Raw genomic sequence first — 15,063 nt, forward strand, 5'->3', positions numbered from 1 at the left:
TTGAACTTTTTATAACTGGGGAATGATTGTGAGGGGCAAAATTACATTATAGCTTTCATCCCTACTATTAATTGGGTCAGTCCATGTTGGTAATATCAGATAGTAAATTTACAAGCTCTGACTCCCCTTCTAGAAGAATGAACTTGTCCTTTTTTGGTGTAGTAGTGAATCAGGTGAATTGTATGTTCTAACCCAGACTCTTCCCTACTCGCTATTTGATATGGAATCACCTGTATACGGATAAATTAGTGGTGAGGGGGCGAACATGCAACATTGTCATCATGTTGACTCTGGGTGGTAGTACGTACATGTGTGCTCGCATGCGTAATTTAACGTCATAAACCTATTGTGTGGATGTGAAAACAAATCTGTTGCGATGTCGTAATTTACTGGCTCTAAAAAAAACCAATGCTGTATAAATCCATAATGGATCAATATAGTAAGTATTTGCTCTGTTTTTTTATATCGTAAATTATACAACTACATGGTCATTGCTGTCATAATACGATCACCTGTAATCTCTTTATCCTGCAGTTAATAAATCACACATGTTGTACAGTTTATTTGAAAATCTAATATTGTGTGTACTTTGCACTAAAGTTCAATCGTGAGTTCTGTTCATTGCACGTTTATGCCATCTCACAGAACTATCTCCTGGAAATCGCATTTTTTTTTTGCATATTTGTTGATTTGCTCAGTTATAAAGATTTTTAGGATCTGTGGCTCAGTGTTCCCTCCATTGATGTTTTAGCCAGCGAGATTGCTACTTATCAGTTGTGCTGTTAACAAAAATGTTTGTTTTCTTAGATGTTCTGGTTTCAATGACACTTAATTCTAATAGCTTATTTTTTATGTACCAGGGTAATTAAATTTATAAGAACTGACAACTTTTTGTCTGGCTGAAACCTTAGTCACAGTATTCAATAATTCAACAACAAGCTCATTCCTTTTAAAATTTATTTGATATATTCTAAATAAGGATCATTCCTTGCTATGTACCTTATTAATGATTTCCCAATTTCTGGCTTATTTTTATAATTAAGTTTTATTTTTTTTATTATTACCTAGTATATGTTATTATTTTTTTCATTGTGGTTTATTTTTATCATCTTTATGGTACAATTTATTTCCAAATAAGGAATTTTTCATCATCATGATTTGCATTATGTGGAATACCTTTCATTTTAGCTTTTATGTCAGTAAATTGGTGTGTATTACATTTTCACAGATTTGGTGCGTATGAAACAAAAAGCAAATGCTAAACAAACAATACATCATGCAAATATAATCATCTAAATTCTCTTCAAACATTAATTTGTTTTTCAGTTTTGCCTCACTGCTTTTTATATTTACAATATTTGCTCTGTTAGAGATGCATCGCGAATACACTATGCATACACCAAAATGTGTATACTGGGCAGGCATTTAGGCAGCCACTATGTCTAACTGTCTAGACAAATACAAATTTCATTAGACAGGTTAAATTTCTACAAACCTGTCCAATTTTGATTAAAAATTAATAGAAAATTACAAAATAACCATAGATAATTAGGTAACAAAAAATTGGTAAATCCATGGTCAGAGACTAGAGACTGCCATCTTTCAGTTTTTGGACAGGCACTTTTTTTTTTTAAGCTATAACCGTGATACTGGGTCATCAAGTTGTGACTTGCATGTATTTTGACAGACTGTCATTTACATATCAAAGTGTATACGCTACTAACAGAGCCAATATCATACTTTGTATGAGCCCCCCCCCCCCCCTTCCTCATTTAATCAAGACGCATGTGTATACTACAGGGCAAAATCGTTGATTGAAGCGATTAACTGTTCAGCATTCCAATATGCAAATGAGATCGGCAGCACCCAAGAAGCCATAAACGTGAGCTCACAATTAACGCTTTGAATGTACTTATGTCGACAAAAATCTCTCATATCCATTTTTATCATGATACATATCATTCACAGCTGCAACGTTTATTGTGAAATATCAGTAGTGAGATATGGTAGAGTTGACGTCTGAATGTTTACATTACACTTCCTCATTTTACCTGTATTTCATCACATAACATTTTTAAACCATACCATATTTGTTGCTGCGATAGGAAATATTAATAACAATCAATTTAATTGAAAGTCTATTTTATAAAAATATCGCTAAGAAGAGAAATATTTCTGTTGTTTATCGAAATCCACTGACAGCCGTGCATGTAACTGCAAATACCCATCCATCGACGAACTTATTACGTTAATTGGAAGTTTATTTTATAAAAATATCGCTGAGAAGAAAAATATTTCTGTTGTTTATCAACAACCACTGACAGCCGTATATGTAACTGCAAATACCCGTTCATTGATAAACTTATACATGTATGTCATGCCATATTAGCGTAAATCAGCTTACAGTTCATGTGCACAGTTCTGTAAAATTATGATTTCAGTCTTTTTGACACTGAGTTGTTGATGTTATAAAAAGTTTATCACCTGATAGCACTTATTTATAGAACTGGTTGATATTTGTGGCATTATGAGTTGATTTTTTTTTAGTTTGTTTACTAAATATTTATTTACTTAATATTCATATTTTTTATGAATGAATGAATGAATTGAATTTATTCAGATAATTTACAGGTAATATTGATAAAAGAATACAATACAAACAACACTGAAATACATAGTGAATAGGAAGCTGGTAAATAGTATAAAACACTAGTCGAGTCCAACCCCTTTTCTAGGTGAAATACAAACTACAATAATAAGTGGACGCTAAAAAAATACATACAAATTATGCTTACTGTAAAAATCTTTTCATTTCTCTTTTGAATGAATTTCTTGAGCTTATGGAACAAATTTCTTTTGGAAGTTTATTCCATAATTTAGCCCCAGCATATTTGATTGAATATTGTCCTGAATTAGTATGGTATTTTGGAATAATAAGATTACCTAATGCTTTTGATTTTGTGTGATAAGAGTGTTTTGGATGGATCTATAATCTTATAGTATATGTGATTAGATACAGAATAACATACATATTCTATTTAAACTGTCAGAGAAGGATAAATATATTGTATGTGGATAATGGCAGCAGGCCATACTAAAACTTGATATTGTAAACTTATATCGTGTAACTATTTGTTTAGTAACTGATACACTGAATAGGAAATAACTAATAACTTTTCATTTTTTATTGATGCATGTATGTTGTGCAACCACATGTATATGCTTGTCAGCCCAGTGTGCCCTCTAAGCCAATATGATGTGCCATTGATGTGCACACAATTTTCGTGATGCAGTTAGTTATTATTTCCTGGTGCATAATTGACTAATACCTTGAAAAAAAAATCCTTCGATTGTTGATGAATTTTCAATTTGGTAAAACGAAATGTGAAAACAAAGGAAATAAGAGGGCGCAACATTTTGTTTGCGTCTTCAGAAGTCATCGTTATGTGTAATTCAATTGATTTTTTAGAAGAGCGACTTCCCCAGCAGTCAACAAGCTGACCCAACTTGACTTTTTAGGATTCCATTTTGACTTAAGATCCATACAAAATCATTTCTATTAGAGGACACACTGTGTCATACTTTTTTTAGGATATTTCATATTCGCAGTGCTAACATTCTTGAGAATTGTTTACATTGACTTTTATATAGTATTGTACATTGTCTAATGTCAGAAGTCACCTTTAGACTTTCATTTTTTTTGAAAATCATGACATCAATCCACAACTTTTGTCATCTTCCACAAAATAAACGTTTTTTTTATTGTATTTTGTCCAAAAATTTTTAATCCAGACTTGTGGAAGTGAAAAATAATATCTATTTGATCGCAAACTAACAAAGATGTTAACCTTTTCACCACCAGTTTCCTCTTTTCATCACAAATTCACAAAGTAGTCCTGTTTATAGTCTGCAGTTTCCTTCAGCAGATTGGGACAAAAACTGAAAATTTACACAAATTTTGTCTGTTGGCCCCCAAATTAGGTTTCATTTCCAGAAATATTAAAGAATATAAGAAAAATTGCTGACATATTTGGGCAAGAAAGTCTGGTGGTGGAAAGGTTAAATACAAAATGTGTGAAATTTGCTAATATTTTGGTGTTCAAAAATATTTAATTTTAATGACTGTATCAAGCACATCTGTAAGCACCTTCATGTTCTTTTTTCAATGTGTTTTTATCTCGCTTTGAGTGTTGTAGGTCACTTTGGCAGCGTTCATTTCCATTTGTAATGATCTTTTATCGATGTATCTCTTTAATGGTCACATTTTTTTTTCTGTTAGAATGTCTCTTTTCATTTGATGTACAGCTTAGTCTGTCTGTCCATGAAGTTGTATATATGCCTACCTCTTGATAATGACATTACCCGTAATTTGTCCATTTTTGTCAGTATCATCTTAAAAGCTTTAATGTATCAGAAGCAAAGAAAAGATCCCTTCAATCTTAAATAATAGATTTTTTGTTGAGTTCCTCAGGCATTTTTCTCGTTGCTAAGGTTACTCAAGTGTGCTTGTGCCAGAAAGAGCACTATGTCTTCTTGTCTAAAGGGATTCCCATATTGTGAAAGGTCACTGTGACTCCTTGTCTAAAGGGATTCCCATATTGTGAAAGGCCACTGTGACTCCTTGTCTAAAGGGATTCCCATATTGTGAAAGGTCACTGTGACTCTTTGTCTAAAGGGATTCCCATATTGTGAAAGGCCACTGTGACTCCTTGTCTAAAGGGATTCCCATATTGTGAAAGGTCACTGTGACTCCTTGTCTAAAGGGATTCCCATATTGTGAAAGGCCACTGTGACTCCTTGTCTAAAGGGATTCCCATATTGTGAAAGGTCACTGTGACTCCTTGTCTAAATGGATTCCCATATTGTGAAAGGCCACTGTGACTCCTTGTCTAAAGGGATTCCCATATTGTGAAAGGTCACTGTGACTCCTTGTCTAAATGGATTCCCATATTGTGAAAGGTCACTGTGACTCCTTGTCTAAAGGGATTCCCATATTGTGAAAGGCCACTGTGACTCCTTGTCTAAAGGGATTCCCATATTGTGAAAGGTCACTGCGACTCCTTGTCTAAAGGGATTCCCATATTGTGAAAGGCCACTGTGACTCCTTGTCTAAAGGGATTCCCATATTGTGAAAGGTCACTGTGACTCCTTGTCTAAATGGATTCCCATATTGTGAAAGGCCACTGTGACTCCTTGTCTAAAGGGATTCCCATATTGTGAAAGGTCACTGTGACTCCTTGTCTAAATGGATTCCCATATTGTGAAAGGTCACTATGACACTTTGTCTAAAGGGATTCCCATATTGTGAAAGGTCACTATGACTCCTTGTCTAAAGGGATTCCCATATTGTGAAAGGTCTCTGTGACTCCTTGTCTAAAGGGATTCCCATATTGTGAAAGGTCACTATGACTCCTTGTCTAAAGGGATTCCCATATTGTAAAAGGTCTCTGTGACTCCTTGTCTAAAGGGATTCCCATATTGTGAAAGGTCACTATGACACCTTGTCTAAAGGGATTCCCATATTGTGAAAGGTCACTGTGACTCCTTGTCTAAAGGGATTCCCATATTGTGAAAGGTCACTGTGACTCCTTGCCTAAATGGATTCCCATATTGTGAAAGGTCACTATGACACCTTGTCTAAATGGATTCCCATATTGTGAAAGGTCATTATGACACCTTGTCTAAATGGATTCCCATATTGTGAAAGGTCACTATGACACCTTGTCTAAATGGATTCCCATATTGTGAAAGGTCACTGTGACACCTTGTCTAAATGGATTCCCATATTGTGAAAGGTCACTGTGACTCCTTGTCTAAAGGGATTCCCATATTGTGAAAGGTCACTATGACACCTTGTCTAAAGGGATTCCCATATTGTGAAAGGTCACTATGACACCTTGTCTAAATGGATTCCCATATTGTGAAAGGTCACTATGACATCTTGCCTAAATGGATTCCCATATTGTGAAAGGTCACTATGACACCTTGTCTAAATGGATTCCCATATTGTGAAAGGTCACTGTGACTCCTTGTCTAAATTGATTCCCATATTGTAAAAGGTCACTATGACACCTTGTCTAAAGGGATTCCCATATTGTGAAAGGTCACTATGACACCTTGCCTAAATGGATTCCCATATTGTGAAAGGTCACTGACACCTTGTCTGAATGGATTCCCATATTGTAAAAGGTCACTATGACACCTTGTCTAAATGGATTCCCATATTGTGAAAGGTCACTGTGACTCCTTGTCTAAAGGAATTCCCATATTGTAAAAGGTCACTATGACACCTTGTCTAAATGGATTCCCATATTGTGAAAGGTCACTGTGACTCCTTGTCTAAAGGGATTCCCATATTGTAAAAGGTCACTATGACACCTTGTCTAAATGGATTCCCATATTGTGAAAGGTCACTGTGACTCCTTGTCTAAAGGAATTCCCATATTGTGAAAGGTCACTATGACACCTTGTCTAAAGGGATTCCCATATTGTGAAAGGTCAATATGACACCTTGTCTAAAGGGATTCCCATATTGTGAAAGGTCAATATGACACCTTGTCTAAATGAATTCCCATATTGTGAAAGGTCACTGTGACTCCTTGTCTAAAGGAATTCCCATATTGTGAAAGGTCACTATGACACCTTGTCTAAAGGGATTCCCATATTGTGAAAGGTCACTATGACACCTTGTCTAAATTAATTCCCATATTGTGAAAGGTCACTATGACACCTTGTCTAAATGGATTCCCACTTTGTGAAAGGTCACTGTGACTCCTTGTCTAAAGGGATTCCCATATTGTGAAAGGTCACTGTGACTCCTTGTCTAAAGGGATTCCCATATTGTGAAAGGTCACTGTGACTCCTTGTCTAAAGGGATTCCCATATTGTGAAAGGTCACTATGACACCTTGTCTAAAGGGATTCCCATATTGTGAAAGATCACTATGACACCTTGTCTAAATTGATTCCCATATTGTAAAAGGTCACTATGACACATTGCCTAAATGGATTCCCATATTGTGAAAGGTCACTATGACACCTTGTCTGAATGGATTCCCATATTGTGAAAGGTCACTGTGACTCCTTGTCTAAATGGATTCCCATATTGTGAAAGGCCACTGTGACTCCTTGTCTAAAGGGATTCCCATATTGTGAAAGGTCACTGTGACTCCTTGTCTAAATGGATTCCCATATTGTGAAAGGTCACTGTTACTCCTTGTCTAAAGGGATTCCCATATTGTGAAAGGCCACTGTGACTCCTTGTCTAAAGGGATTCCCATATTGTGAAAGGTCACTGCGACTCCTTGTCTAAAGGGATTCCCATATTGTGAAAGGCCACTGTGACTCCTTGTCTAAAGGGATTCCCATATTGTGAAAGGTCACTGTGACTCCTTGTCTAAATGGATTCCCATATTGTGAAAGGCCACTGTGACTCCTTGTCTAAAGGGATTCCCATATTGTGAAAGGTCACTGTGACTCCTTGTCTAAATGGATTCCCATATTGTGAAAGGTCACTATGACACTTTGTCTAAAGGGATTCCCATATTGTGAAAGGTCACTATGACTCCTTGTCTAAAGGGATTCCCATATTGTAAAAGGTCTCTGTGACTCCTTGTCTAAAGGGATTCCCATTTTGTGAAAGGTCACTATGACTCCTTGTCTAAAGGGATTCCCATATTGTAAAAGGTCTCTGTGACTCCTTGTCTAAAGGGATTCCCATATTGTGAAAGGTCACTATGACACCTTGTCTAAAGGGATTCCCATATTGTGAAAGGTCACTGTGACTCCTTGTCTAAAGGGATTCCCATATTGTGAAAGGTCACTGTGACTCCTTGCCTAAATGGATTCCTATATTGTGAAAGGTCACTATGACACCTTGTCTAAATGGATTCCCATATTGTGAAAGGTCACTATGACACCTTGTCTAAATGGATTCCCATATTGTGAAAGGTCACTGTGACACCTTGTCTAAATGGATTCCCATATTGTGAAAGGTCACTGTGACTCCTTGTCTAAAGGGATTCCCATATTGTGAAAGGTCACTATGACACCTTGTCTAAAGGGATTCCCATATTGTGAATGGTCACTGTGACACCTTGTCTAAATGGATTCCCATATTGTGAAAGGTCACTATGACATCTTGCCTAAATGGATTCCCATATTGTGGAAGGTCACTATGACACCTTGTCTAAATGGATTCCCATATTGTGAAAGGTTACTATGACACCTTGTCTAAATGGATTCCCATATTGTGAAAGGTCACTGTGACTCCTTGTCTAAATTGATTCCCATATTGTGAAAGGTCACTATGACACCTTGTCTAAAGGGATTCCCATATTGTGAAAGGTCACTATGACACCTTGTCTAAATTGATTCCCATATTGTAAAAGGTCACTATGACACATTGCCTAAATGGATTCCCATATTGTGAAAGGTCACTATGACACCTTGTCTGAATGGATTCCCATATTGTGAAAGGTCACTGTGACTCCTTGTCTAAAGGGATTCCCATATTGTAAAAGGTCACTATGACACCTTGTCTAAATGGATTCCCATATTGTGAAAGATCACTATGACATCTTGTCTAAATGGATTCCCATATTGTAAAAGACCACTATGACACCTTGTCTAAAGGGATTCCCATTTTGTGAAAGATCACTATGGCACCTTGTCTAAATGGATTCCCCCTTTGTGAAAGGTCACTATGATACCTTGTCTAAATGGATTCCCATATTGTGAAAGGTCACTGTGACTCCTTGTCTAAAGGAATTCCCATATTGTGAAAGGTCACCATGACACCTTGTCTAAAGGGATTCCCATATTGTGAAAGGTCACTATGACACCTTGTCTAAAGGGATTCCCATATTGTAAAAGGTCACTATAACACCTTGTCTAAATGGATTCCCATATTCTGAAAGGTCACTATGACACCTTGTCTAAAGGGATTCCCATATTGTGAAAGGTCACTATGACTCCTTGTCTAAATGGATTCCCATATTGTGAAAGGTCACTATGACACCTTGTCTAAAGGGATTCCCATATTGTGAAAGGTCACTATGACTCCTTGTCTAAAGGGATTCCCATATTGTGAAAGGTCACTATGACACCTTGTCTAAAGGGATTCCCATATTGTGATAGGTCACCGTGACTCCTTGTCTAAAGGGATTCCCATATTGTGAAAGGTCACTATGACACCTTGTCTAAATGGATTCCCATATTGTAAAAGGTCACTATGTGGATTCCCATATTGTGAAAGGTCACTGTGACTCCTTGTCTAAAGGGATTCCCATATTGTGAAAGGTCACTATGACACCTTGTCTAAATGGATTCCCATATTGTAAAAGGTCACCATGACACCTTGTCTAAAGGGATTCCCATATTGTGAAAGGTCACTATGACACCTTGTCTAAAGGGATTCCCATATTGTGAAAGGTCACTATGACACCTTGTCTAAATGGATTCCCATATTGTGAAAGATCACTATGACACCTTGTCTAAATGGATTCCCATATTGTGAAAGGTACAGGGGACTCCTTGTCTAAATGGATTCCCATATTGTGAAAGGTCACTATGACACCTTGTCTAAATGAATTCCCATATTGTAAAAGGTCACTATGACACCTTGTCTAAAGGGATTCCCATATTGTGAAAGGTCACTATGACACCTTGTCTAAAGGGATTCCCATATTGTGAAAGGTCACTATGACACCTTGTCTAAATGGATTCCCATATTGCAAAAGGTCACTATGTCACCTTGTCTAAAGGGATTCCCATATTGTGAAAGGTCACTATGACACCTTGTCTAAATTGATTCCCATATTGTGAAAGGTTGCTGTGACTCCTTGTCTAAAGGGATTCCCATATTGTGAAAGGTCACTATGACACCTTGTCTAAATGGATTCCCATATTGCAAATGGTCACTATGTCACCTTGTCTAAAGGGATTCCCATATTGTGAAATGTCACTATGACACCTTGTTTAAATTGATTCCCATATTGTGAAAGGTCACTATGACTCCTTGTCTAAATGGATTCCCATATTGTAAAAGGTCACTATGACACCTTGTCTAAATTGATTCCCATATTGTGAAAGGTCACTATGACACCTTGTCTAAAGGGATTCCCATATTGTAAAAGGTCACTGTGACACCTTGTCTAAAGGGATTCCCATATTGTGAAAGGTCACTATGACACCTTGTCTAAATGGATTCCCATATTGTAAAAGGTCACTGTGACTCCTTGTCTAAATGGATTCCCATATTGTGAAAGGTCACTATGACACCTTGTCTAAATGGATTCCCATATTGTGAAAGGTCACTGTGACACCTTGTCTAAATGGATTCCCATATTGTGAAAGGTCACTGTGACACCTTGTCTAAATGGATTCCCATATTGTGAAAGGTCACTGTGACACCTTGTCTAAATGGATTCCCATATTGTGAAAGGTCACTGTGACACCTTGTCTAAATGGATTCCCATATTGTGAAAGGTCACTATGACACCTTGTCTAAATGGATTCCCATATTGTGAAAGGTCACTATGACACCTTGTCTAAATGGATTCCCATATTGTGAAAGGTCACTGTAATTCCTTGTCTAAAGGGATTCCTATTTTGTGAAATTAGTGATTTTTTTCCCGGACAAAAGATAAGTAATATAAAGTCAGTATTTTTTTCATTCACTACTAGTACCGGTATTTGCTAAAAATTCCTTAGACTGAATTTTCTCAAGGATTGTGAGATCATATATTGAGAATTCATTCCTTTGTGATAACAATTTAACAGAGAATCTCACAGATACATGTACAATAGACCATAGTGTTTTTCATTTCAAATATACCCTGAAGGTGATGGTGACGTGGACTTTGTTCATGAGTGATATCCACTGCTGGCATTGATGAGATCTCTGATAGTACGCATGCAAGAGATCACTTAACACCTTTAAAGTGCTTGATTTCCATCTGTAAGATTTCTTAATTCCCCTGAATCCCACAACAGTACTCTCCAAAATCTACAAGGAGGTTTCAGTATACATGAAACGTCATGTTTAATTTATTCATGTTTAATTTATTCATGTTTAATTTATTCATGTTTAATTTATTCATGTTTAATTTATTCATGTTTAATGTATTCATGTTTAATGTATTCATGTTTAATGTATTCATGTTTAATTTATTTATCATATCTTATCAATTCTATTTTGAAGTCATGTTTATCATATCTGTATCATATTTTTTTGATTGATCAATCCATAAACAAGTAATTATTTTTCAGGTGGCTGAATTATTGACGATAAATATGTTTGTTCTGTGGTTTAAATTTATTAACAGTGTTCCAGGGGTGTATTGCCCTGTTGTATTTTTGTGATGTTCCCTGTTGGGTAAGGAATACACAGTCCATAGAGGGATTGTGAATAATAAAAATCTCTTGCTTTTTTCAGTTCACTGCAAGATCCTTGTAGTGTGTGGAATCGAGTGTAAGAAAATGACAAACAATTAACGTTCATAGCATCATATTGATGTCATAATTTCACATTAGATTAGACAAACGCATAGAATTTTTTGAGTATTTCCTCATTTAATAATGTGCTTTACAAATTTGATGATGGTCAACTTTGCTGAAGTAAGTGTATCTCAACGTCATATTCTCCTTGGAATCTTGGCATTTCGACATTGAACCATGACAAAAATAAATTCAAGTTCAAAATCAGATTATTTGTCATGTCTATCAAGCATTTTGCATGATCACACAATGAATGGAATATCACATATTACAATTCTGCTGCATTATTAAAATGATCTTGCAGAAACTAAATTATAATAAGTAACACAATGTTATACTCATTATTAAAAGCCTTTAACTGCAATGCTTACGCATACATTCTGTTCAACAAGTATTATCTAATAAATTCCCAAAATGGAGCAAATTTTTTTTTTCTAAAATTTTTACAAGACACCTTGATACTCGCACTATTAACTGACATGCAAGATGACTAGAAAGATGATTGTTTTTTTCCTTGGCCGTCCTATTAACTTTTAATTTACTAATCAATTAATTTCCTCTGTCATGATGGATGCTGAATATTGTGTACAAAAATACACTCTGTATCTAGACAGGTATAGTCTGGAGCTATTGTGAGTTTCTGAAAGGCATTTATTAAAGCTTCATATCTCTACTCTATGAATACTGTTCTATATCAATAGATACAGTATACATTGTAGTTTAATTGGTTTTCAATGACAGTGTTTACTGCATGTCTTCTAAGCATGGGATAATAATTGCCTTGTTCAAACTGTTTGCTAGATTGGTTCAGAAATATGTTTAATTCCACTAAAAGGCCTACATTTGATGCATTATCTCCCCTAATTGAACTAATCTTTAAATATCAATGAATGACATCTTGTACTATTATTAATTCCACAATTAATCTTTCAATTTGAAATTCTGCATCGACAAAAGGAATAAAAATATGCTACATGGATTTTTTGGAATATACATAAATGTTCGGTTTTACCTTTTCACCACCAGACTTTCTCACCCAAATTATCCTGCACTTTTTTCTTCTATTCTTCAATATTTCTGGAAATGAACCCTAATATTGAAGCCAACAGACAAAATTTGAGTTAATGTTTGGTTTTTACTCAAATAATTTGGCTATTTTTGTCCAAATCTACCGAAGGAGAGTGCAGACTATAAGATGGAACAGGTGGTGAAAAGGGTAATAAGTAGCTATGTGTTCATTTATTTTGTGATTGTTGAATGAAATGTGATTTCACTGAAGAGATGAATTATTCATATATTTTATAATTTCAGTCGAGTGACTTTGCAAACGAAGGTTAAACCGTTTTTCATACATAATCTATGAGTGTTAAATGTCACAACCCTGGGTTATAAGTCACCCGATGTAGGTGCTTCCCTTCATTAGAAATTGATTGAAGATGCCTAGAATAAATAACAATTCCAGACATATACTAATTGCTTTGAAGGAACTTAAACCAAGATTACCATTCAGATATCTGAATCATTTTAAATCATTTAAAAATATAGTCTGATGATGGACATCATTAACAAATTTAAAAATTTTCTTGCTATTTTTATAATAAAAAAGAGCAAATAAAAATCAGATGGGTTTCAAACAGCTTGTTTCCATGGAAACTATGACCTCGCTATTTCTTCATAGTGTTAATTCCTACATTGGTAGCTTTTTGGGATTGGGAAATTGTCAATACACATACATTTGAGTGAGTTTCACAATACAACAACTTTTTTTCTTCAGACTTAGAAAAAAAAATCACATACATTTTAGCAAAGTTTCAGGGAAGCCGCATCCATTGTTAATTAGGTTCAATCGGATTGAATTGAAAAGTGAGTGACGTGTTCTCTAGGTTTTCCTTATTATGGGGAAATGTTTTAAGATAGCATATATGTATATGAAAAAATAAAATTGGGGTCACCAGTCAATTTTTTTTTCAAGAAATAAGATTGCATTGGTTTCATGAATATTTATGAAATATAATTCTAATGTTAGTTAAGGTTGTTTGATATACTCATATAGGACCCATATCAATGTACACAATGTGTGAAAAATACATTGTTTGTTTACATGAAATTAGTACATGTGCCGTGCCGCGCCGCGCCGCGCGATGACCACGGCTCTTCAACTTTATTAGTTGAGCATGATTTAAGCACAATTCTTTCCTGGAAGTTGAGGAGAAGGTATGATTTACAGCTGTTCTGAGATTTATTCGGACAGTCAGTTAGCAATATATCTTGGAACTTTGCAAAACACTTGGGTCTTTTCCAATCTAGACTTGATGGCGCCATTGTATTGGCATGCCCACAATTGAGATCATTCCATTATCTTGCAAGATGCGGGTAAAACGCTGTTTTCAAAACGACACGTGTTGGTTACCATATATTAACAGGTCATATGTTGTATATGCATTCAAAGTGTTATTTTAAATTTTTATAACCAACTGAGTCCCCCTGACATAGCGCAATTGACAAAACAACTCCCAAGTGTTGAGTAACCCCAGGTATTAATAAACTCATCGTTGGCGTGAAGCCTCAAAGTAAAGTTTAGCATTGGAAGCACTGCATTTTCGCGACAGTTTTGAGTCAAACTAAAAATTGTTTTTATATTACTGGTGCATTATGTATCAAATTCAGATTTTATAACGAGGTGTAAGAGTACATCAGGGATACACGGATGGTGAATTTGATTATAATGGTTTGATGGAGTGTGCCTTCCTTGAGCGAATCACTTTTTAGTCCTCATTCAGATGCAATCCGAAAACGGGGGCTTATGTTTTGACCTTCGTTCTGTATCTTAGAAATGCCTGGACCAATCACAATCAAACTTCACACATACATCATACTTGATATTATACATAGGCACATCAATTTGTTTCATGATCTAATTCAAAATGGCCGAATGGTGGCCATTTTTGGCTAAAAAATCATCAAAATCAAGCAGATCGGATTCAAAATGGCTGACTGGTGGCCATTTTGTTTAAATGAATGTGCTTCTAGAGCCATATCTCTGGTATGCTGTGACTGATTATGTTAAAATTTCATATACTCATTTTACATCATGCTATAGATATATAGATTTATTCAAAATGACCAACTGGTGGCCATTTTGTTTTAATCAATGCTGTTCCAGAGCAATATCTCTCAATATGGACAAGTACTCGTTTGACAATCACATACAAGTTGTCAATCATTTTAATGTTCAAAAATCATCCTAATCAAGCATCATCTTCTGGATCCATACTTCTGACATGTATATGTTACTATATTACTATAAACAAAACTATATACTGTAGAATACTTTATTTTCGCTTGGAATTTATTTTCGCTATTTTCGCTGAAGGGATAATTCCGTAAAAATAAAATCCAGCGAATATACTTTTTTTCCTATATTTCACATTAAACTCATCGAAAATCAGTGAATATAAATTCCATACAAAATGCACAAAAAGCCTTTTCAGCGAAAATTAATTCCAACGAAAATAAAGTATTCCACAGTACCTTAAATTTGATAACTAACAGGGACTGTGCCATG

At 35.4% G+C, this 15,063-nt stretch overlaps 1 protein-coding gene across 3 annotated transcripts in view; it reads left to right on the forward strand.

Moving 5' to 3' along the window:
* LOC100370487 (myotubularin-related protein 9) overlaps positions 1–15,063 on the forward strand; it is a 69,494-nt gene that overhangs the window by 17,138 nt on the left and 37,293 nt on the right. For 2 of the 3 annotated variants that reach the window (XM_085508046.1, XM_085508047.1), the window contains exon 1: positions 224–439. The exons of the other annotated variant lie outside the window; for it this stretch is intronic. In XM_085508046.1, coding sequence (XP_085364172.1) covers positions 409–439 — 31 coding nt within the window. In that variant the 5' untranslated portion in view covers positions 224–408. Of the gene's footprint in view, positions 1–223; positions 440–15,063 lie in introns of those variants that run through there. 3 annotated transcript variants of the gene reach the window in all.

This window comes from Saccoglossus kowalevskii, chromosome 14 (genome assembly GCF_978046115.1).
Source record: "Saccoglossus kowalevskii chromosome 14, keSacKowa6.1, whole genome shotgun sequence".
NCBI lineage: Eukaryota > Metazoa > Hemichordata > Enteropneusta > Harrimaniidae > Saccoglossus > Saccoglossus kowalevskii.